The sequence below is a fragment of the Urocitellus parryii genome, chromosome 10 (assembly GCF_045843805.1).
Source record: "Urocitellus parryii isolate mUroPar1 chromosome 10, mUroPar1.hap1, whole genome shotgun sequence".
NCBI classification, from domain to species: domain Eukaryota; kingdom Metazoa; phylum Chordata; class Mammalia; order Rodentia; family Sciuridae; genus Urocitellus; species Urocitellus parryii.
In genome coordinates this window covers 49,999,424-50,025,852 of record NC_135540.1, presented here as the reverse complement: position 1 = coordinate 50,025,852, position 26,429 = coordinate 49,999,424, and the positions used below count along the sequence as shown (strand labels likewise).

The following is a 26,429-nucleotide window of genomic DNA, read 5'->3' as shown; positions in this document are numbered from 1 at the left end:
TTGTTCAGTAACCAAATGTCTGTTGTATCAGATTACATTAAGACTGTGAAGGAGAGGCTCAGTAAATTATACAAAGAAATTATAGAAGCCATCTTGATAGTAAATGTATGTTCTCAGCTGATGAAGCTGTAGTCCAAAAATTATCCGTATTTTTATGATCTAGTCATTATTGTATTCTCCAGTATACTGTAATCTATCCTATGTCTTCATGACATTAAGAAATGTTCCAGCTGGGTACAGTGCCACAGGCCTGGTAATCTCAGCCAAGGCAAGAGGATGGTAAAGCAAGAGTATCATAAGTTCAAGACCAACCTAGGTAACTTAGTGAGACTGTCTCAAAATAAGAAAGTACTGGAGATATAAGTCAGTGGTCAACTTTCTGGCACCAGGTTCTATCTCCGTTGGTGGGGAGGGATTGGGGGATATTCCTGAGACTGGGAGTATGGTTCAGTGGTAGAATACTTACCTGGCCAGCTAAACTGGAGGGTCCTGAATTTGATTCTCAGCTCTTTGAAAAGAAACACTAAAGACCCTAGCAGGCTTCTAATTTCTAATCAGCTAACCTTTAAAAATCAGTTTAAATGTCACTTCATTTTGGTCTTTAAACACTGTTAGTCATTTTTATCTGGAGAGTCTGTGTCTTTATTCCCTCTATACTATTCTACTTATTAGCACTTGTTAAAAAAATTACAAAGTACTTCACCTGAAAATAGTTACATAATTACCTACATTTAATACATTAACATTTTTCACTATTTGTTTATGTTTATTTTAGGATAAAAATGTTATACTTGAAGCTCTTTCCCACCCAACTCATGTCATTGTCTTAAGCTTATGATTATCTTTTTCAATATGGAAATATTAACAGCTGTAATTGCTGCTTATCTCTTATATGTAGGTATCCTCCAGCATTGTGTTAATTTTTCATTTTCCTTTAAATCTGTACCTTGGGTGAATTTTATTATCTCCAAAAGAGTTAAACTGTGAAAATATTTTGTTTATTTTTTTCTCTAGTTCCCCACCTTTTTCTGAGCTTTAAACTTATTATCCTTCACTAAGCTTCACAGGCACCTACAATATACATCTGGAATTAAACTCATTGGTCAAAAAAAAAACCCAACTTATCCCTTTCTACTTGTTTCCTTTCAGCTATGGTTTTTCTTTCCACTTGATTGAAACTACAAACTTTGAAGTCATTCATTACACATGTATAAAAACTAAGTGTTCAATAAATACTATAAATACTAAGATGAATAAATGACCACTTTTTCTTTGTGTTTTCTCTCCCCATATTCAGCTTATCATCTACACTTATTTATTCTGCATATCAACTAACTCATTTTTCCTTTCATAATTTACTGCTCCATGTTTCTTATTTTGCTTTTTTCTCATATGGGTCATTAAATGATGATTTTTCCTAATACTTTTATTTTAGTAGCAGTTGCCTTTTTTTTTGGGGGAGGGGGTACTCGGGGGCACTCAACCACTGAGCCACATCCCCAGCCCTGTATTTTTATTTTTATTTTTTTATTGGTTGTTCAAAACATTACAAAGATTGCAGAATCACATCGGTTACACATCCACATTTTTACATAATGCCATATTAGTAACTGTTGTATTTAGAATTTAGAGACAGGGTCTCACTGAGTTACTTAGTGCCTATTGCTGAGGCTGGCTTTTAACTCATGATCTTCTTACCTCACCCTTGTAAGCCACTGGGATTACAGATGTGCACCACTTGCCCGGCAGCAATTGCCTTTTTTTTTTTTAAGTTGCAGGTGGACACAATATCTTTATTTCATTTTTATGTGGTGCTGAGGATTGGAAGAAGTGCCTCACATGTGATAGGTGCACACTCTACGACTGAGCTACAACGACGGCCCCAGCAATTGCCTTTTATTGTTTAGTTTATAATTCCTTCATAGTTTTCAGTATATATTTAAATTCAGTATATACTTAAATTTCCAGACCCATCTTGTTTTGATGTGTGTATTCATTTGTCACATTCTTTAGAATGTGTCCACTTAGTGATCTGAAAACCCTTCAACTGTGAGTTTCTGAGACTGCTTCTATTTTAATATTTACAGCTATATTTTGAATTAATATTACATAACTGAAGTTATGAATGTTCACTCTTTCAGAATTTATCAGGCAGTCATCATTCACCTGCTTTCTTCTGAATGTTATAGGATGGGAAAAACTACAACTAAAAATTACTATTTTTAAAAAAAGAATTACCTTTAAAGTTACTATTTGTAGTTTATTTGCTGCTCAATTTAAGTTTTTATAGTTGTCATATATAGGATAATGGGACATAATTTAATACTGCTTTTTTTCTGGGTAGCAAGGCTGGGAGGATGCTTTATTTAAAGTCATAGTTTCCATTGTATTTTTTAAAAGTATGATGTATATTAACTATTTCTCAAAATATTTGCCTATTTCCTCTGTAGATTTGATAATGGACTGCATTAAAAGTAAAGAAAACAAAAAGTCCAGCAATTAAATATAGAACTGAAAACACTCCAGAGCCTGTCAGTACAAGTGTCAGCCATTATGGAGCAGAGCACACTGCAGTGGCACCATCATCTTCAGCAAAAGGAACTTCGGCTAATTTTAGCAATCTTTCCATAACACCATTTGGAGGATCCTCAGGGGTGACTCCTTTTGGAGGAGCATCTTCCTCATTCTCAGTGGTGCCAAGTTCATATCCTACTGGTTTAACAGGTGAGATTTAAATGGATAATTATGTTGCCTGTTTGAGAACATAACCTTGGGCAGTACATACTTATGGTCTATTTGCTAAGAAAAATATCTTACTGGAGGACTTTTAAAAATTGTATGTGAAAATTCAATATCTAGCATAAAAATTAAAGTCAATATATATATATAGATAGATAGATAGATAGATAGATAGATAGATAGATAGATATGGTTCTGGGAAATTTGGTGACAGTTTGATAGTGTTTAATGTGTATTTGGGTTATACTTTTAATTATTTCATTAACTTACCAGTAATTATTAAGCAATTAATATGTGGCAGGCACTGGGAAAATGAAGATTAAAAACATACATTCCTCTTCCAAGAATCTGATAACTTCTCAGGATTAGAAAGTGCTAACTAGTATTAAAGTAATCCAGTAGTTACTTAATAAGTGTTAATTATTTGGCATTACAGTCACGATAATGCAGTATTTCTATCAGATACTATGATTTATAAAAGAAAAATCCTGAGGCTCAGAAAAATTTTTCCCCCAGAGATTATAAGCATAAGAGCTTGGATTCAGTGTCATACTGCAGGACTCCCATTTTTACATTATCATATCTTTTCAGAGAACAGCAAGAAGAGATAGTTGACAATCTTCCATGGATACAGAATGCCCTAAAAAAGTAGATTTTAAAAACTTGAAAAAGAGAAAATGAGCTCTTACGTTACCTGAGGGCTCCGGCATCAGGATGCTTTTCCCTTGAAATAACAAAGCACAGGTAGCTAAAGCAAAGAAGATGAACTTCAAGATTCATTTGTGTGGCAGTTCCATGATATCAACAGGATTTGGGTTTATTTCATCTGTTTCCTGTTTATCCTTAGGCATAAATAGCTGCCAGCATCAAATGGAGTAACATATGTCCTTATTTAAAAAAAAATTTATTTATTTATGTATCTTTTAGTTTTAGGTGGACACATTATTTTGTTTTTATGTGGTGCTGAGGATCAAACCTGTGCCTTATGCATGCTAGGTGAGCACTCTGCCACTGAGCCACAACCCTAGCCCTAACATATGTCCTTATTAACAGCCTGTGGGGGCAAAGGAGAAATCTCTGTCACAAGCATGGATTATAAATTTGTCTCAGTTTGTTCACCTCTGAACCAATAATAGTGAGGACTGCCATACACTGATTCTGTTAGACAACATTTGGAGAATATTGGACATCACCACAATCACAGTCCTAATTCCAGCGTTCTGACTGCAAATATTTCAATAATCTATGGCCATGATGATATTTCTGTCATTAGTAAAAAGTTTAACTTATTTTCAGGATTATATGTTTTTGAAAGTTACTAATTCAAAATGATTAAAATAAACTTTGATACTTAAAAGACATACTTTAGTTACTTTAAATTTTTATTGATGTGCATAGTGGACATGGTGGTGCACACCTGTAATCCAAACAACTGTGTAGGCTGAGGCAGGAAGATCACAAGTTTGAGGCCAACTATGGCAATTTACAGAGACCGTTTTTCAACATAAAAAGGGCTATGGCTGGGGATGTAGCTTAGTGGTAGAACTACAATCTGGGTGCAATCTCCAGTACTGAAGAAAAAGAAAAAGTATTTATTCATATGAAATACCCCATTCAAAGATGTTCACTTATTAACTCTTGTAAAAAACAGAGTGTCTTTGCATATAGGTATAAGAGATGGGCAAGACAAACAAGGCTTCTCTCCTGATAAGAGTTTACCTAATAATGTTGATTGAACAATAATTAGTGAACAAACAACTCAACAAGTTGAGATCAGTATTTCTTAATTCTATGAAGGAACTAGCAAGAATAATTGGTAATGATCCTGTAGTTGATCAAGGAAAGCCTCCTTGAGAAGAAATCATTTTAACTGATATTTGATTGATGAGAATGAACTATCTGCAGACCTCAGGAAAGAGCAGGATTTCTAGGAAGAGGGAATAACAAACACAAAGTTCAAGAGAAACAAATGGACTGGAAAGTTTTTAAGAACTGGTGGGAAGAACAATGTAGGCAGAGAGGAGAGTTGTATGATGTGATATTGATGTTAGGATACCACTATTACTTAGTACTACATAGACTCTAGTAAGGAGTTTGGATTTTTTCTGAAGCTAGGAAGAAGCTCCTCAAGATTATATGTAAAGGATTTTGCATGATGGAATTCCCTTTTTAAAAAACTCATTCTTGCTGCTCTGTGGAGAAGTAGATTAAGTAGCCAGTACTCATAGCCCCAGCAGTCCCATTAAGAAATGACATGGATTGGGATTTAGGGGGCAGCAGTGGAAATGGAAAATAGATAAATAAAATATTATAGATGTAGAACTGGTAGTATTAGTAGTAGAATTGGCTCAAGTTATTACCTGACTTGATTCTAGTGCTATTTGCTTAGATAGAGAGGATTTGGGTAAATACAGGTTAGAGAAGAAAAATCAAGAGCTTCATTTTGTACATGTTTTAAATGGTTATTACACATTCAGTAGTGATGTCAAAAAGCAGTTGGTACATGACTAAAACTTGGGATAGAAGCCAGATGAATGAATTTTGGTTTGCTATTATTTTATATTTAGAGACGGTAGATTTTATACTGCTTTTTACATTTTGTATTTAGAGACAGTAGGTTTTGTACTGCTTTCTACATTTCATATTTTTGCTTAGTCTGTAATTTTACTAACTGCCTTTCTTCCTACCATTAAAAAAAAATCTATTGATGGATGGATGTAAACTAACCATTGATATTTGCCAAGTCAGCGGAATTACATTGAGTAAAATATATACATATTGAAATTAAGAATATGTTGGAACAGAGCTCAGTAATAGAGCATTTGCCTTGCTTGTGCGATGCCCTGGGTTTGATCTCTAGCACTGAAAAAAAAATTTAAAAAGAATAAGTTCAAGTCTATAGTACAATCTAGTGACCATAGCTAATAACAATGTATTATAGTCTTCAAATTTGCTGAGAAATTTTAAGTTTTCTCACCACAAAAAAAAGAAATATGTGAAGCAATGCATATGTGAATTAACTTGATTTAACCATTTCACAGTGTATACATGTTTCAAAACATTGTGTCATATGTGATAAATATATACAATAAAAACGAATTATATATTATGGGAAGTTTAGCCAGAATACCTGTCTGAAATAATTTTAAGCACTGACAAGTCATGCATATTGTATACATTTGTTCTATTGTTATTTGTTTTGCTTACATATAATAGTTTGGCTGTTCAGTGCGCTCTTCTCTTAAGCATCTGCACATGTTGCTAAATATGAGTTATTTTTGGAATTTATTCTTTATAATTCATATCGGCCATGCCATTAAACTTCCACGACAAACCCAACAGTTTTATTTTTAAGGTAAGTATATAGTAAGTTAATCTTACTAAAACCCTAATGTTTAGTATTAATGATTATAGATGTAAATGTTCACCTGTTGTTTATAAGAAGTTGAGAAGATTAATGTCAGTAGTCTATAGTGCTCCAGTAGTGTTCTTCCTTCCAAATAATTGGTTCAAAATTTGACTGTCTTTTCAAGCCAGAGGCATTGGTTCAGAATCAAAATTAAATTTGTTTCCGAGTCTATAGAGTTTTAGAATATGTAAACTACAGTGATTTTGTGGAAGGTCTTAAGAGAACATCTCATTATTTAAACTCCAGCTACTCAGAGCCCCAAGTTTTAGAAGCCCCAATTGTCTAAAAATAGATTCTGAAAACTAGAGAGAAAAAATAAGATTTTTGCTGGCAATATTTTTTTATTTCTCTTTTGTTTCATTTTATCTATATGATTTACCTTGGTCTTTTTTTCCTTTGCTAGGTGGTGTTACTATATTTGTGGCCTTATATGATTATGAAGCTAGAACTACAGAAGATCTTTCATTTAAGAAGGGTGAAAGATTTCAAATAATTAACAATATGTAAGTGTTGAGTATTCTGAGAGGGAGAAACACAGACAGACACTTGTTCTTTACATTGAAACTTATAAGCTAGTTTATGATCTGGAGATAAGCATGACAGGGTATGGATCTCTGACCTCTGTGCTGGATAGATTTAGTTCCTTGAGACACATGACATAATACTGCCTATAGAAGTTACTACTTCTACAAATTGTGCAGCTGTGGTTCAGCCATAAAGAGTAGAGATTTAAGAATGAAGAGTTGTAGCTAATAAAAAAAAAATTTTAAATGAAGAGTTACTGAGGGGGCATATGCAAGTATATTACTTTAAAAAATGTTTTATAAAGAAACTTCTTTGTTCCTATTTAAGTATCCAGATGATTTAAAGATCTTTTCTTTTTTCTAAAAAACAAAGTCAAAAAGTTGAATAAGGAACTTTTGTACTCCCAAATGGACCAAATTAAGTTGCTTTTTCCTTATGTAACTCTCAAGACTTTCTGTCATTTAGTGATCCACATAGAAAATTGGATCCTTGTTTTGGAAAACCAGTCCCATAATTTCATTAGCAAGCGTAACAATCACTTATAACTTCTTGAAATATATACTTATAGTCCCTTTGATTCCAGTCATGTTTCCCTCTATCCTTGTTTCCATCTGTTACCAGTTATTGTTCCAGAATGTAAAATATGATCATGACTGTCTTGCTTTAAAATCCTTAAGTAGCTACCTGTAGTCATCAAAAAAAAAAAAAAACCCAAAAAACATAAGTAGCCATCGTTCCCTGAGGATTTATTATGTGTTTCTTCAAATCCTTTTTAACTCTACCAATCAGCCATACTGTAGAGGGGGAATTTTCTAAGTACACTAGAGTTTCTTGCCCTTTCCATGCCTTCACACATACTACTTTTTTCTGGAGTGACTGTTTCTCCATTCTCCTCCTTCTCTCCCTTTTTCTGTCCCTTCCTTTGTGCTGGGGATTGAACCCAGGGCCTCCTGTATATTAGACAAGTGTTCTAACATTTATGCTCTACAACCCATGTCCTGCTATATTGTTTCTATTAGGTATTCACATAGCACCCTATGCAGACTTCAGTCCCAGCTCCCAGGGAACTTTTAATTTGTCACTTAGCTTGCCATTCTTTTAGGTCAGTAGTTCTCAACCTGGGGCAAAATTACCTGGGAGATATTTGGCAATGGCTGGAAATATTTTTGGTTGTCATCAGGGTGTTGCTACTGTCATCTACGAAGTAGAGGCCAGTGATATTGGTAAACATCCTACTATGCATGCAGCAAAGATTTATCAAATCCAAAATGTCAGTATTATTGAGGCTGCAAAACCCCACTCTAGACTGAGTTATTTAAATTTAAGGACTGTCTTTTTACCTTTTTTCCACACATCCTGAGTGACATCTATCACTCAGTAGGTATTCAGTTCATATGAATCATGATTTCTTATCAGGATCAAATACAATTCTGTTTGTATGTTTCAAAATAATTAACGTACTAGAAAACCAAAAACCAAATGTACGAGTTTGTAAATGTTTGAATTACCAAAGGGCTTTCCATTTTAGTTTTTGAGAGCAAAATCAATGAATATTTTTAAAATTTTGGTCTAAAAAATACATTTAATTTTTTTTTTTTTTTTTTTTTTTGGTCAATGGTGCCTCACACATGCTAGGCAAGCACTCTGCCACTGAGCCACGACCCTATCCCTACATTTAATTTTAAGTAGTGAATGCCATGTACATCATCCTTATTAGAGACTAATATTTGTTCTTTTCATATTACTTTTGTAACAGTCAAGGTTTTTATACCACAAACCATATAATTCTCATATTCTGAATTATGATTTAATTTGAGTATATTGAATTATTTTTAGATAACATTTTTCTAGAAATTGAGCTTTTTATTATTGTTTATTATTAATTGCTTTTCTATAAGGAGTGCTCATGCCTCATAATTTTTTTTCTAAAATGACTAAAACAAGAACATTACAATTTTGTGTACTGTTAAAAAGAAAAGCATTCAACAACAACAAACTATTGATATGTGCTAAAACATAGATTTAACCTTGAAAAAAATATATGCTGAGTGAAAAGCCAGTCACAAAAGACCACATAAATCATTCCATTTATATGAAATGCTCACAATATTCATATCCATAGAGATGGACAGCAGTTAAGTGGTTGCCAATAGTGGAAGGGGTTGGAGGTGATTACTCATAAGTATTGGGGTTCTTTTTGTGGTGGTGAAAAATATTCTAAAATTTATTATGTAATGGCTATACAGCTCTATGAATATATTAAAAACCACTAAGTTTGTACCTTAAATTGGGGAGTATTATGGTAAGCAAATTATCTCAAGCTCTTAAGAAATTCAGCCAAAGATGAATAATTTGAAAGTTTATTCAAAACTACTTAGTTCAGTATAGTTTATTGTCTTAGGTTGAAAGAATTATGAAGAGGAGAAAAATATACTATAATTGAATTTTTAGTGTATGGTGTTTGGGGCTTTTGTTGATTTATTGTAGTAGTATGTAATTATACTTTTGCTTAGTCTTAATTTCTTTAATTCATTTAACTTATTTTTAAAATGTTGTTCTTTTACAATGTTGAGTTTAATTCTTGATCAAGTGAATGCATAAGTAGAAAAATGGAAGTTATATCTCTCATTTACTTGAAATAAGAAAGTGCAATATATTATACATTGTGGTAATTGTTGTTTTATGTGTTTCAGGGAAGGAGACTGGTGGGAAGCAAGATCAATTGCTACAGGAAAGAATGGTTACATCCCTAGCAATTATGTAGCGCCTGCAGATTCCATTCAGGCAGAAGAATATGGCAGTACTTCATATTTTATTGATTATTTTGATTTTTAAAATTTTTTAATGTACATTCTACTTAGCCACAATTTTACACACATACAATTACATACCAGTCTTAATACAGCTAATGTATCATTAATAGATGTTACTTGAGAATTCATAATTAATGCTGTAGTATCTGCTTAGATTGGTATCATGAGTAAATCTTAATTAATCATATTTTTATGCCTTGTCTTTTTCCTTTAGTTTTCCACTTAGTTTTTAAAATTATCTAGCCCTTTTCATATTCTGCAGACTTTCTTCAAAATTTACCTCAGAGAGGAGATTGTTTCAGTGTTTAACTTCTTGATTTAGGTATTTGCATTGTGGTTATGTAGGACAGTATCCTTGTCTTCTACAAAGCATACACTGAAGTATTTAGGGTAATGATTCAGCATTTTGGCAACATTCAGTCAGTTCAAAGGGGAAAAAAGATGTAAACACATGCACCCAACATATAAAGGAAGGTGGGAAATAAAGAATATAACAAAGTAAAATATTAACAGCTGGGGAACTTGGGAGTTCTGTGTACTATTCTTACAACTTCTAAAATGTTAGAAGTCAGTTTCAATGACATATTACTTTTTTGGTCCAACTAGTTTTTCTGGGATCCATAAATAATAACCTCTTTTTCATATTACAACAGTTAACACAGTGTCTTGCATATAGCTAGGGGTTATCAATACTTGTTTGTTTTATTAACATTTGCCTCAATAACTGTTTTTACTATAACATTTGTTACTTTTGTTCTTTTGCCTTCTTCACTGTTCTGTGAGTCTTTTCATAGCAAAGATTGTCATTTTTATTCATTAAACTTTATTAAATCAAACTCATATGAAATTTGAGTTCCTCATAATTTGAGTATTATATACTTAGATCTTATCAATACAGGTGATCACATGTTATCAGAGAACAACTTCTGTTCTTCCTACCTGTATGTGTCACTGACAGAAAAGATCTGTTATTTGCTGTCTTTCTCCATTTGCTGTTTCCATGACTGCCAGGTAGAGTTCCAGTGACATGTTGAGTAGTCAGTACATGGAAATACTATCAGATATTTTAACAGTGATATTTGTAAATTCTTCTTTAATAAATAAAAATTTATGTTTTACTATATCCTAAGCATGTTCTGTAGCTATTCTTTGTCATCTCTCCTATCCCATTTCACTCTTATTTATTTGTGAATATAATTTTTCTGACCTTCAAACCTTCCCAACTCAAAACATCATTACTTTTTTCCTAGATGGTATTTTGGCAAAATGGGGAGAAAAGATGCTGAAAGATTACTTTTGAATCCTGGCAATCAACGAGGTATATTCTTAGTAAGAGAAAGTGAAACCACTAAAGGTATGATTACTATTATATTAATATAAAATTTTGTTTGTCCAGTATTTTAAGAAAGAGATAATAAGCATTTATTTTCTTTCTCCCAGGTGCTTATTCCCTCTCTATTCGTGATTGGGATGAAGTAAGGGGTGACAATGTGAAACACTACAAAATTAGGAAACTTGACAATGGTGGCTACTATATAACAACCAGAGCACAATTTGACACTCTGCAGAAATTGGTGAAACACTACACAGGTAAAAATTATTTCCTCATGCTCTGTTGTATGAGAACAAAATTCATGTCCTCATCTCTCTTAAGGGTTAGCATACTACTACTTTATACACAGTATGTGCCCAGTGTATGTTAGTATTCTAGTTTTAAAATGAGAACAGGTAGTTCTTAGTATCTGAATTGGGTTATTGGATAGTGTGCTAAAATCAGACTGTCGTTGAAATTTTTATATCTTACAAGCATAGTTTTTACAGTGGAGTTCCATTTCATAATGTAAAAATACATTTTGAGGCTGGGTGCAGTGGCACATGCCTTAAATCCCAGCAGTTCCAAAGACTGAGACCAGGAGGATAGTGGGTTCAAAGCCAGCCTCAGCCAAGAGGGAGGCATTAAACAACTCAGTGAGACCCTGTCTCTAAATAAAATATAAAATAGGGTGTGTCTCAGTGGTTGAGTGTCCCTGAGTTCAATGCCCAGTACCCCCTCCCCCAAAATATATTATGAAAATAAATGAAAAACATAAAAGCAAATATTTTATTTATAAACACAGGTAAGTAGCTAAAGCTAAACACTTTGACACAAAAAGCTGTATCACATATCCTCTTGGATTACCTTCCCCTTCAGCGGCTGATCTCCTAAGATTTCCTAGAATATAAACCCAATAAAATATGGTCTGAAGCTATATTTTTCTTAGAAGATTAACCTGTGGCAACTACAGATATTCTTGTCTTTCAAAGATTTTGGAAATATTCAATTGTGGAGTCTTATGTCTCAGAATTTTTCATTATCAATTCATTATGTAAATGCATCTAAGTCTTTAAATGATTAGTACTGGAGGAGGGAAAGTTTCCATGGTAATATCTTCTTCAATGACAGGTAACTATAAACTGAGTCTACCAAGTCAATCAGCAGTCTTGACATCAATCAAATATGTTACCAAGCAGTGCCAACACATAATTGCCCTTGCTAGAATAGAAAATTTGTGTGGTTGGTAACCATTCTTGATGAGAATGGGAGGAAACATGTCTCATTTACAATAAGAAAGACTGTATGAGAAAGATGCACAGATTAAGCCATTATAAATCTGAAGTTCCTTACATTTGTGGCTGTCTTATTCAAAATTCAGTTAACTAAGTGAATTTTTTCCTGCTGGGAACAGTGGTGTGCATAGCTGTAATCCCCATGGCTTGGGAGGCTGAGGCAGGAGGATTGCTGGTTTAAAGCCACCCTCAGCAATTTATTATGGCCTTAAGCAATTTAGCAAGATCTTGTTTCAGAATATAAAAGGGCTAGGGATGTGACTCAGTGGTAAAGTGCTGGGTTCAATCTCCAGGAAAACAACAACAACAACAAAAAAGAAATAACAATTAATAAAAGCATTCTCTTAGGGATCAAATAAATCCCATTTATTAAATCAGAAATTTGGAGGTAGACAGACCTGGCTTTGAATCCCATCACTTATTAACTGTGGGACCTTGAGAAAGTTTCCTAAATTTTCCAAGCCTCATTTTTATGAGCAATTTATAAAGAGCCAAATTAACATAATAGCTAGAGCATAAGTATTCAGTAAACAATAACATTAAAATATATTTAACAAAATGTTTCACTTCTTATATGTGGGTTTTTTGTTTTGTTTTGTTTTTTGCTTCTTGTAGACAACTTCCTTTTTGTTTTTAGAGAAAAACTGATGACAGTTTTTCTATAATTTATGAGCCCTTTTTAAGCATTTATATACTCTATAGCTTAATTTTTATACATAATTCATTTTACATTGTAGTTTTATTCGTTTATCTAGAACATGCTGATGGTTTATGCCACAAGTTAACAACCGTGTGTCCAACTGTGAAACCCCAGACTCAAGGTCTAGCAAAGGATGCTTGGGAAATCCCTCAAGAATCTTTGCGACTAGAGGTTAAACTAGGACAAGGATGTTTTGGTGAAGTTTGGATGGGTAAGAAGCCTGAATTTTTGGTTTTTGTCAATTTTTAGCCACAGATTAAAGTGCCACAATTTTATTACAAAAATATATATATAATATTAAATATGTAATATAATTGCTATTCATTGAAATTTGTTCTAAAATCCCTTAAAATATTGATTAAAATAGTAAGAGGTATTGTTTCTCTAGGAACATGGAATGGAACCACAAAAGTAGCAATCAAAACACTAAAACCAGGTACAATGATGCCAGAAGCTTTTCTTCAAGAAGCTCAGATAATGAAAAAATTAAGGCACAATAAACTTGTTCTACTCTATGCTGTTGTTTCTGAAGAACAAATTTACATTGTCACTGAATTTATGTCAAAAGGTAAGTGTATATTAGTATCTCTTGGAATATTCATGTTGGTAACTTCTTTACAAAAGAATCATTCATTTCAGTTTTTATAAAAATGGAGTCTTATTGCATAGTACTTTCTAATTTATGATTATTTTTGGAAGCATTTGAAAAGAGAAATGGGACATTTTGGTTTTGTTGTTGTTGTTTGTTAGTCTGGGGATTGAACTCGGGAATGCTCTACCACTAGAGTTATATTACCAGCATACCCCCACACCCTTTTTTCTTTTATTTTCTTTCTTTCTCAGTCTCTCTCTCTCTTTTTTTTTTTTTTAATTGAGACAGGGTTTCACTAAGTTGTCCAGGCTGGCCTTGAACTTGCCATCCTCCTGTCTGAGCCTCCCAAATTGCTAGGATTACAGGCATGTGCCACCATGCCCAAAAAAATGTGACACTTTGTTAATGAAATAGTGGTTAGTTCCAGTTATTCCGGAGGATTTACAAAGTTTTAAAGGATGACTAGGCAGTTTGAATTTATTTTGAAAGTAGGTGTGTTTTTTTTAAATATGTTTTTTAGTTGTAGATGGACACTCAGCACCACATAAAAATAAATGAAAGTAGATTTGACTGAAGGAAAAAACAAAATATACAACAAAATATGCAAACTGAGTTAAAATGATAAAATCAGAATGATATTCAGGTAGTACTGAAGCAAAGAAAAAAGGTAAAATTAAAGGAAATTTGTTTTAATGTAAACACAGTCTGTATACTCAGGACTCCTAGAAACTTCTTTTCTCCACTACTGTCAACTGCAGTTTCTCCATCTTTCAAACACAGACCACAAGGTGAGATCTTCTGTAACAGAGCTGGTTATGGCCAAGAAAAAGATAAAAGAAAGTTGATGTTCTTTCCTCTTCATCCCTAGGCTACTGATGCTTTAGAAGAAGGACCAGTAAATCTGCAAGTATGCTTGCTGGCTCAATTTTTACCCATTTGAATTTGATCTTTTTTTTTTTCTTTTAAGTTGTAGATGGACACAATATTTTTATTTTATTTATGTATTTTCGTGTGGTGCTGAGGATCGAACCCAGTGCCTCACATGTGCTAGCAAGCACTCTACCACTAAGCCATAACCCCAGCCCTTGATCTATTTTTTAAGTTATTTTATTTTTTTACTCTCTTGAATCAAACTAAATAACTGCATGGGTTATGTTACCCTCTCCATAGTCTACCATGACCAATGATATAGTTCCCTCTAGTGGTAACAAGGGCAACAACAAGATACATATTTGCTATAGGAATTTTTTTTTTTTTTCTCAAAGGGACTGAAACAAACTGACCTAGCCTGTTAATTGATAGTCAAAACATACCTAAACCCAATAATTCATGGCTCTCTTTGGAAAGAGTTTCTACTGTAAACAGCTTCCAAGTATACCTTTTCAAAGAGTACTCTGGTTGAACTAGAAGACAAAGGAGAAAGGGATAAGGAAGAAATTTAAATCAAGACATTGCTAACAAAAGAAATATAATGGAAGTAAAGCTAATGGTTCATTTATCTCTGTATTACTTTACAAATTATTTAATTTTGAGAACATGTTAGAATTGTGTGTTGTCAGATCACTAGTTTAGGATTATTTCTAGGTAAGAGGTTAAGAATACAAGATAACAAAAGTCCTTTCTAGTTTTAAAACTCAGAAATTCCCCATTTTGGTTTTTAGCTTAGCAGTTGGCCCCTATAATACATCCAGACTCATTGCCTTATGTGCTCCAGTGTAAACCCACTGTTTTGGACAGATAGATTTTTTTCATTCCTTGCTTCCATTACTTGGAATTTCTTTTTCCTATCTCCTGGCCATTTGTTACATTCAGTGGTAATTTCTCTTTGTCTCCTTGAGCTTGGCGCCATTCCTCTGACTTTCTGTTTCACAGCATTGTTGTTTAAGAAAACAATCCAATTTTATGTTTTATAAAATGAATCTTAGTTTGGATTTGTCTGATGGTTTCTCTTTACTAAATTGAAGCATGTGTATGTTTTTAACTAGAGATAGAGAGAGGCAACAAATAGACATTTCTTCCTGGCTTTTCACTTTGCTGTATTCATAGTATTTTGCTGTTCCATTATAATTTCTGCTAAAATTAAGAGACATTGGTCAAGCCAGCACTTCCACAGCAGCTCATTTAGCTGCCTTTATTTAGTTATAACCATATCTGAATTCTTGAATCATATTGATTTAAAATGTTATATTTTTTGAGGGCTGTGGCTATGGCTCAGTGACAGAGTGTTTGCCTGGTACATGTGAGGCTTTGGGTTCCATCCTCAGAACCACATAAAAATAAATAAAATAAAGTCCATCAACAACTGAAAAAGTATTTTTTAAAAAATATATTTTGGGATATAAAACTTAGAATCTTGATCAAAGCAGGAAAGAATGACACCAATTTGATGACATTTTCTGTAGGGAAAGGGAAAATGGTACATTTTTCCTTTTTTTCATGTGTTATAAAGAGAATAAATTTCAGTTTAGGGGTCTTTTCTAGAATCTTTGAGGTAATTATTCAGAAATTTCAAAACTACAAAAGAAACTTTTTTTAAAATAAAAAGTTGAGAAATTTTGTTAGAGTTTGGTTATTTGGGGGTAGAGGAATATTTATGTCAATCTTAATGTAAAATCTACTTATTTTCCATGGATATTTCACTGCCTCTTACAGGAAGTTTATTAGATTTCCTTAAGGAAGGAGATGGAAAATATTTGAAGCTTCCACAGCTGGTCGATATGGCTGCTCAGGTATTTGCATATAGATATATCAACTTGAATTGAAAGTTAACATTTAAAATGTAGAATGATCTTACCTAAATAATACGGTTTATGTAGAAAAGTAAAGGAATTTTAGAACAGAAAGGAACCTTGGAGATAATCCAGCGTGAGCTCCTAGTAATACAAATAATAGAGTATCTAAAGACCAGAGGGATTTAAAATTTACAAAACTTGTTCATAGCAGAACATATTAAAACTAACTATGGAACTCCCAGTTCAGTGCTATCCCATATATTATGACCCTTTAGAAAGCATTTTCACAGATACAAAATCTATTTATATTTCAACAGATAAATCTGAGAAAATTAAAATGGCTGGGCATGGTAGCTCATGTCTGTAATCCCAGTAACTCCCAAGGCTGAGGCAGGAAGATTACAAGATCCAGGCCAGCCTTAGCAATTAAGTGAACCTCTCAGCAACTTAGTGAGACCCTGTCTCGAAATGAAAAAATTAAAAGGATTCAGGGAATGTAGCTCAGTGGTAAATTGCCCTGGGTTAAATCTCCATTACAAAAAAAAAAAAAAAGCAAGAAAATTAAAATGGATGAGTACTCTTCCAAAGAAAATATTAGAAATCTAAAGTGTATGCTGAATTTTTTATTTACTATGGTCCTAAACAAGAATTAAAATGGCAATATGCTGTTAAGAATGAGTCTTTTGAGCTGGGGTTATGTCTCAGCGGTAGAGTGCTCGCCTAGCACGTGCAAGGCCCTGGGTTCAATCCTCAGCACCACATAAAAAATAAATAAATAAAGGTACTGTGTCCATCTACAACTTAAAAAAAAAAAAAGTAAAAAACATCTAAATATCATGCTCCTTACCAAAAAAATATATATATTTAAAAAAAAAAAGAATGAGTCTCTTTAGGCTAGACAGAGTAGTACACACATAATCCCATTGAATCAGGAGACTGAGGCAGGAAGATCACAAGTTTAAAGCCAACCTCAAAAGCTTAGGGAGACCCAATCTCAAAATAAAAGGGTCTAGGGATTGTAGCTCAATGGTTAATATGCACTCCTGGATTCAGTCCCTGGAACCCCCCCCCCCAAAAAAAAAATCTTTTTTAACTCTTCTGAATTTTTTGTTTTATTAAAGTGTAATGTTTCTATTCAGATATGTTATAGGTGTTCGAAGGGCCTTTTATTGAACTCAGGTTGACATAACTGGTAATGCAGCTTTTACTTTTCAGTGAGCTTCCACATGGCCACAGAATCTGGCAGTTTAGAGGAACTTTATACAGAGGAACTATACATATAACACTGGCATATGCCAGGCCTTGAGGTCAAAATTCTAGATACTCTGTGTTAGGGTATCTGAACCTTAAGTCAGGTACATGTTTTAGGTTTTAGGAGCCATATACAATCTCTGTCAGACCCCATCCTCCTCCTCCTTACAACTCTTTAAAAATAGAAAAACCATTTTTAGTTCTCGGGCAATATAAAAACAGTTTGCAGGCCACGTTAGGCTGCAAGCTCATTTACTGTTTTCCACCTGTGCTTACAGGACATCTTAGGCTGTGCCTGATGCAAACTTTGATAGACTTTTATCCAGAAGTTCTAAATAACCCTGTGACTTATCTTTTCTCCCAACCACTGACACAGGAAGACATTAGGACATTGAGCTGCTAATGGTTACTAGATACACTGAGTGGTGCCCTCAAAAAAGGTGTTAGATTTTTGGTGGGTTTTTTGGTGGTTGTGCTGGGGATGTGTCCAATTTTTAAAAGCTGGATTTAGCCTGCTTTTTTATTATACTGTTTTCTATTTTACCTACTAGCTCCTAAGTAATATGCCTGTTACTATCATCTCCTTTTGAGATATATGATTTTCCAGTGATCTATTAAACATTAACCAAAATTATCTTCTCCCTGGTTCCTTCTGCATCATGTTTTGTATGTATCTGTTTTTTCCTTTCCAAGATTGCTGATGGTATGGCATATATTGAAAGAATGAACTATATTCACCGAGATCTTCGAGCTGCTAGTATTCTTGTAGGAGAAAATCTTGTGTGCAAAATAGCAGATTTTGGTTTAGCAAGATTAATTGAAGACAATGAATACACGGCAAGACAAGGTAAGAGTACTTTTATTTAAATGCTTGTAATCTATTGTCCTTTGTTTTTTTCTCACTTAAAACTCTTTTCAATATGCAGTTTTATAGAGTAAGAATAATTACAGGTCCTCTCAGAAGAGTCACAAAAACATTGATTTTATTCATAAAATTATATATAATGAATAGTGCTGTGATTTTTTTTTAAGAGAGAGAATTTTTTTAATATTTATTTTTCAGTTTTCAGCAGACACAACATCCTTGTTGGTATGTGGTGCTGAGGATCGAACTCGGGCAGCACGCATGCCAGGCGAGCACGCTACCGCTTGAGCCACATCCCCAGCCCTACGGCTGTGATTTTTTGATAGTTATTTCCTGCAAGGATTTGGCTAGGTTTTCTTTGCATTTGAAGTATAATTAATAATAGCTTCTTTACATTTATTTTAGCATATCAACAAATAAATTTTTTTTAAAAATTTCTTTCTTTTCTTTAACAAACTTCATGAATTTTGAAACTCTTACCTTAGCTTAATGGTTCTCAATCAAGAGACAGTCACTCTCCAGCCCCAAGAGACATCCAACAATGTCTGTAGACATTTTTGGCTGTTACAATGTGGAGGCTGCTATTGGCATCTAGTGAGTAGAGGCCAGGCCTCTAAACATCTTGTACTGTACAGGACCCCCAATAGCATCTTTTAATAATACCTTTGTGATTGTACTAGTGAAAACTGATCTTCTGTTTGCCAAACAATCTAAAGAACTTATTTTATACTGCTATGCATACATGTATAAGTAACTTCAAGATACCCATAAACTTATTAACATTATAAGTGTATAAATTCATGTTTTTATGTACCCATAATGATTAGTATAATGCCTGTGCATAAAAGTATGCACTAAATATTGGAGTAAATTAATGTGAGCTTTTAAAAGTGATGGCACAATAAAATTTTCCAGAAATATGTTATAAAATTGAAAAGAAACTATGGTTGAAAATCGTAGCCATTAGAATCTAATAAAATATTCCTTTATCAGCACATAATTAGAAGAACTGCTGGGTGCCAGACTGAACTTAAAAGTTACAGATTTTATGATCCATATTTTTTACTTACTAGAGCCTCTACCTGTATTTTCTTGAATGATGTTCTGTTCCTTCCACTAACTTCCTTTTTTAAATCAGTACTATAAGGAAGAAATGTGATTCATTTTAATATAAATTTCAAAAATTAAAGAGTTTTCCTCATGTCTCTTCTGTTGTTAGAATTTGACACTGATGATGTATATAGTAAGGATATTGACAAAGGATTAGCACTGCTTTTACTATAGTTATAAAAGTAGATTTTTAAAAAATTATTTGTTTGTTTTTGTGCTAGGGATTGAACTCATGGCTTTGTGCATGCAAGGCAAGCACTCTGCTAACTGAGCTGTATCCCCAGCCCACAAAGATAGACTTTTAATAAACAGTTAAACAAGATTGCCAATATGTTTTTAGGTGCAAAATTTCCAATCAAATGGACGGCTCCTGAAGCTGCACTGTATGGTCGATTTACAATAAAGTCTGACGTGTGGTCATTCGGAATTCTACAGACAGAATTGGTAACAAAGGGGAGAGTGCCATATCCAGGTAAGTTTGCAGCTCATTTGCTCTTGGTTATCCCATCAGTGACTTCTTTTTTAAACTAGAGATTGAACCTGGAAGTGCTTAACCACTGAACCACATCCCCAGCCCTTTTTATTTTTTGAGATAGGATCTTGCTAAGTTGCTTAGTGCCTCAGCCTCCCAAGCCTCTTGGATTATAGGCATGCACCACCACAACCAGCCCATCACGACTTTAATAGGAGTATGTTAGGAGCTAAAACATAAAAGGAGGATCTTTATTTCTCCTTTTCCAAGTCCCCATCTGCTTATTTTGGCATTGGATGGACAGCAACCATAAGAGTCACAATCCTGAGATAGGGCAGGGGAGGTGTGCCTGAGGTCCATCTTAGCTTTCTCCTTAGAATGTTTTCCACAAGTGCCTTTTATCCATACCATTATCTCAGATCAGAAGCATATCACAAATATCCTGCTGTACCCCAGGTAATTGTTCTTTTCTATTAGTGTGATTGATCTATTTTTGTGTATATTTGCCCTATTTTCTTCAATAGACTTTTTTGACAATAAATGTATCTGTCATTACTAAAGGAGAAAAAATTAAAATGGCTGTCTCTTAAAAATAAGCTTTTGAGGTAAGAGGAAATTTTAGCTTATTTGAAATTCAGTGACAATTGAATATTTGTTTATTCTGTTGCCTCTTAAACTTTTCTACTGAAATACTCTAATAGTTGAGAGTGAAAGTATATAAAATCCAATCTTCAGGAAAAATAGCTATGCTACTCCTATGGGTTTTACGTATATATCCTTCCTTTCTAATATCTTCAACTTTAGAGCTAATGCCATCAAATTTTATCTCCCACTTTTCCCCTTTTGCTATTATTTGCTGATACCATTCAAGTTCTCCTCACTTAATACTGACTCCCCATCACTCTTTCTATTAAAACTCCATTCATACTTTAATTCATGGCCATCTTAATACATATGTCAGTTGCCCTAGTCTCTTGCAGCTTAAACTCTCCTCCTCCTCCTCCTCCTCCTCCTCCTCCTCCTCCTCCTCCTCCTCCTCCTCCTCCTCTGTAATCTTCTCACTATTCATACCTTAAAGGTTTAACATAACCAGTAACTGCTCACCTCTCAATTGCAGTTTAATATGTCTACTGTCAACTTACATCTTGCCAGCTGTCTCTACCTCAACCATAGAAATTTCTTCATACTACCAGGATATTCAATCCATTGAGTCTACCACCGGTAGCTATCCCTTATACCCCTTAAATTTCATGGTCAAGCATTATAATCTCTGCCTTACATTTACAATTTTTTTCCTTTGCCTTTTCTCAGTATTGTTGGTAAAATCATAACACTAGATAAAATCTAGCTCCGCTTTCTCTACATGCAATATGGTTGGAGGAAAAAATACAGCATGTTAAGTAGTTTCATTTGGAATTCTTATAGATTCAAATGGAAATTTCAGTACTGTATCTATGAAATTAAAAACACATTAGATGGACATAGAAGACAAGATTAGTAGATTTGAAGGTACATTAATATAAAATATCCAAAGTAATGCATAGATAAACTGCTTGGAAAAAATAGAACAAAGTGAATGAAATAAAGTGGGGCATAGTGAAATTTCAGGTCTAATTTATATGTAATTGGAGTCCCAGAAGGAGATGAGAGAAAAAGTGGAAGAACAATTTTTGAAAAATTAATAGCCAAAAACTTTATAAATCTGATAGTGCAGGGGGGTGACACAACCCACAAATTTAATAAACTTAGTCATTCTTAAGCAGGATAAATTAAAATAAACTCAGTAAACTTCAAATAATTATATCATGATCAAATTTTAAAATCAAAGCCAAACAGTCATAGAGATGTGTGGTATGTTATCTACACAGCAGCTAACTCTGTCAGGATATGGAAACCAGGAAAGAATGAAATGATGGCTTCAAAGTATTTGAAAACTGCTGATCTAAAACACCAACAATAAAAGTACCTTTCTGATTTTATAATGCATGAAAAAATACATTCTATGACCACACAGAAGACAGGGGGCAGGGCAGAGGTAAAGGAATAACAGGTGACTCTTCTAAGTTTCTTTCATTGTTTGGAAAGCATCAGAGTATTTATTTAGAATGAAGAATAATAAACCAAAGAAATGTTATCTTGACAGTGACCACTAATATAATAAGAAAAGGTAAAGGAAAAAGCTAGGAAAAGGACTAGGGTGTAATGGAGTACTATTTAGCATGCACCAGGCCTTGGGTTCAATTCCTAGCTCCAAACAAAAGCTAGAAGAAGAGGGAAAAAGGAAATATGAAAACTGCTTGCTTGCTCAAAATATAAAGCAAGAGAGGAAAAAATAGATGGGAAAAAAGTAAATAAATAACAGAATGGTAAAATTAAAACTACCTATGTCCATAATTACATAACGTGTAAGTACACTAAACATTTTAATTAAATGACAGATAAGCCTGGATTTTAAAGGACAGAAAAAGATATACTGTGCAAATAAATGCTAAGCAAAAGATAGCCTGTATAGCAGTAGACTTTAAGGCAAGAAATATTAGTAGAGATAGAAAGGGGCATTCATGATGAGAAAAGGGTCAACAGGGAAGAATAAAAATCCAAAATGAGTTTGCAGCTGACTACATAGCTACAAAATACATAATAAAAAATTAATATGGTTGGGATATCCTGGTTAATTAAATGTTCAGACAAAAATCCAAATACAATTTGTAGATTGTCTTTTTTTTTTTTTTTGATGGTGCTTCGGATCAGCATAGGGTCTTGTGCATGCTGAGGACTTTCTCTACCACTGAGCTTCACCCCAATTCTCAGCCTGCCAGCCTTTAAAAAGAAGCAAAAGACACTAAATAAGCATCATTGTCTTGGATGATTTGAAGAGGATTCACGTGTAACACAGACTGATCCACTGCAGGCTCTTCTCAAAGCAGACTGTTCATTGTAAAGTGACAGCTTGTTTGCTAGTCTTGTTGTAGGATTGTAATAAACCGTGGCAAAGGCAAACAAGTATGAAATATTTAAATTTATTGACAGAGTGCTAAATATTTCCTTTTAAATATTAACAATCTTAGAATCTTCCTATCTCCTTTTTTTACTGAAATATGGGGGAGAAAGAACTCTGTGCTATGTTCAGGGAGTTGTATTTCATTATGAAATTCAGAAATTCCTTTACAGGAAATAATTCTCTTCCTGAAGATAGTATTTCTTTTTTTATATTTATTTTTTAGTTATAGGTGGACACAATGTCTTTATTTTATATTTATGTGGTGCTGAGGATCGAACCCAGTGCCCCATTCATGATAGGTGAGCACTCTACCTCTGAGCCACAATCCCAGGCCCCTGAGGATGATAGTATTTCTACTAGAGGCCATTTCTGCCATATTGTACTTATGTAACTGTTGTCATAAAATAATTCATTAGTTGTGATTGTCAGAAAATTCTGAAGGGTAAAGTTTTGAATGAAAGAGTTTATTGGTAATTAGGGCTGGGGATATAACTTAATGGTAAGAGTACATGCTTAGCAGGAGCAGGGTCCAGGGTTTATTCTTTAGCACCTGACAAAAAAAGAATTATTGGTAATGGAAGGTTACTTTTGTATAGGTTCAGGCTTATTTAGATTGATTAATCTTAACAATCTGTTAAGCATAAAAATTTTAAAAAGGCATAGAAGTGGGGGAAAAGTTCACCAATTATAAGTAAGCCCTCATTGAATGTTAAGTACCTGCTCCTTTTCTCCTCCTCCCAAAGAACTTCCGCTTATATTTCTGTGTTGGGTAAAATATAGTGGATTTCAGTTATTAAAATCTGCTTACCTGGATGAAAATCACAGAAAACTTCTTTTTCAAGTGTTGGACCCCAAAGTAATAGTTATGCAGTTTCTTTTAATATTTTTTTAAAGTTTTTTTAAAGAATCACTTGTTCCTCATATTATAACTAAAAATAGAAATAGAGATAATAATTTAATCTCATTACATTGTTTTAAGGGAATCATAGTCTATGAAAAATCTCATTGCTAACAGTCAGTTTAATATTGCAGAAGATATGAGGAATAGCTTGCCTTGTGGACAGGCAGGAAAGAGGGGGTGATATGGGAGATAGGAGGAATGATGGGTTTGCTGACATGGTGAGACAGCCAAGCCTCTGCTAATATGGGGTGAGTTGCCAGTGGTGGAAGAGGGAAGTTTACAAAGGAGTAGAAGAAAGGAACTGTGTGTAATAACAAGAAGAAAGTCAAACAGATATATGAGATAAGGGAAACTGTTTCAGGGAGATGACTCAATATAATTATGTAGTTAGTATATTTAGCAAAACCAGGACTGAAATTCTTGGAATTCCTATTTGAAAGTTCTTTCAGATACCATCTGGCCTCCATTCTTCAAGTGTGCCCAAGTTAGGCAGTGTTAAACATTAATATCAGAAATTATCTTACTTCAAAATGGTACCCTGAATTCTCATTAACCAAATGGGATTGGCTTTTGAAGAAATTAGTGTTGAAAATAAAATTTTAGGCAGAATTAAAAATTGAACATGTTTAAATATAGATTAGCATTTTCTAAGTTTCTCTGGATATACTCTGATGTCTAAATTGTATTTTTTATTAAAAGAATCTTTTACTAAATAAACTTAACATACCTTGATATGCAGCTAGTGGTTAGGGGATTTATTCTGTTTTGCTAGTGATGGTTAGGATCATTTTTTTTAGGATTTTTTTTTTCTTTAACGTTTGAATGTTGTGTGTTAGGTATGGTAAACCGTGAAGTGCTGGAACAGGTGGAACGAGGGTACAGGATGCCCTGCCCTCAAGGCTGTCCAGAATCTCTGCATGAATTGATGAATCTTTGCTGGAAGAAGGACCCTGATGAAAGACCAACATTTGAATATATCCAGTCCTTCCTGGAAGACTACTTCACTGCTACAGAGCCACAGTACCAGCCAGGAGAAAATTTATAATCTGGATTGTAATCTGGGGATTATAATCCTAGTAGCCTATTTTATATGCATAAATCTGCCAAAATGTAAAGACTTGTGTAGAATTCCTCACTTTGTGTACAGGAATCAAAAGAAGAAAATCTTCACTCTGCATGTTTTAATGGTAAACTGGAATTCCAGATATGGTTGCACAAAACCACTTTTTTTTCCCGAGTGTTAAACTCTAAAGTACCAATGATGAATTTTCCAACTTATTTCAGGGTCCAAAGAAAATCTAGGGATAATATAATGAATAGTATGGGTAATAGTATGGTAAGGAAGCACAACAAGGCTACTCTTTTCTTTGCCAAACTCAGATTGTTAAAAGAGAAAATTATTTATTGTTATAGACAAAAATTGAGAGGTAAAATCTTATACCATAGTAAAATCTAAAATTAAGGAACATCATGGGACCAAATGATTCCATTCCAGTTTTGAAGACTTTCTTGTGTTTATTATTCTCAAAGGTTTTTTTTTTTTTTCCTATGTGAAACAGTCGATATAAGTCTTAACATATGCCTCCTTTTGCTTGGAAATAGACCATAATTTTCAAAAGCAAAAAGGTTAACACCTAAAACTTGATTAAATGTTAGACCTCAGCAGTGGAATTTGAAAGTATTAATGCACTATGTTCATACTCAGATTCATGGAACTGGAAAGTAGAAAAAGAAATTTCTCACTTCATTTTTGAAATAATTCACATTTAGGAAAATGAAAGTAACTGTAAACTCATCTTTTGTAAAGTCACATTTTTTTTCCCAAAGGCAATATGTAATTGAAATTTTATTATCCAATCGAAGGGGAAATCTTTTAATCTTTAGCATGAAAAGTGAGACCCAGAATTTAAGCAGTCCATTTTTAAAAATAGACTTGGTACTGTAAGATTTGCTAATATGTTCTTATGGTGATGGGTGCCACAAATAGAAAATATCACTAGATCAGGGACTTGAACGCACTTTTGCTTGTATTGAATATAGACTAAGAGAGGAAAATGTATTTAAAAGAAATATGAGAAAAGAAAATGTGAAAGTTTTACAGGAAGAGGGGTGGAATGTGATATTTAATGCTGTTGTATGGAGTAGCAAAATGTCTTTGCTGGCACTCAAAGCTCCTCACTTAGCTGTTTCTGAGACTTCAAGAGTTATAAAGTGTGACTGTAAAACTAATTTTCTTAACATACACATTAAGTGAGTGTTAGTTACATCCTCAAAATAGTGAAGTTAAGGCTTCACACTAATTCTAGTGACATAATTTTTATGCAGAACAATTTTAGAGTTTTCAAATCCATGTTTAAATCTCCACTTTTTAATTATACTTAATGATTATCAATTTTTCCTTTTAGAATATAGTTGATTTGGGGAGGAAAATTTATTCTGCACAACAACAATCATTAAAAGGGGATAGGTTTTGCCCATTTAAAGTGCAGAAGTGAAAATACAAAATAAAGCTGATTTTTTTTAACTTGTAAAAAAATTCCCAAGAATGAATTTCAATAGCAGCATTACTGGCTAAAGAGTCTAACAAAGGAAAAACTGAATCTGATAAGTAGAAGTCTAGTATCTGTATTTTGAAATACTGTACTATAGTTACACTTTAAAACACTGTATCAGGTTCCCATATTTTCAGTTTTAACTATCATCTCTTAACCT

At 33.5% G+C, this 26,429-nt stretch overlaps 1 protein-coding gene across 1 annotated transcript; it reads left to right on the top strand.

Moving 5' to 3' along the window:
• The first annotated feature begins 2,458 nt into the window (after nucleotides 1–2,458).
• On the top strand, nucleotides 2,459–24,845 carry LOC144257231 (tyrosine-protein kinase Yes-like). The gene is given in 12 exon segments (XM_077803329.1): nucleotides 2,459–2,485; nucleotides 2,487–2,724; nucleotides 6,552–6,651; nucleotides 9,367–9,465; nucleotides 10,737–10,840; nucleotides 10,927–11,076; nucleotides 12,849–13,004; nucleotides 13,182–13,361; nucleotides 16,038–16,114; nucleotides 18,062–18,215; nucleotides 19,684–19,815; nucleotides 24,554–24,845. Coding segments are annotated over 12 exon segments (1,626 nt in total). The 3' UTR covers nucleotides 24,763–24,845.
• The last annotated feature ends 1,584 nt before the right edge of the window (nucleotides 24,846–26,429 follow it).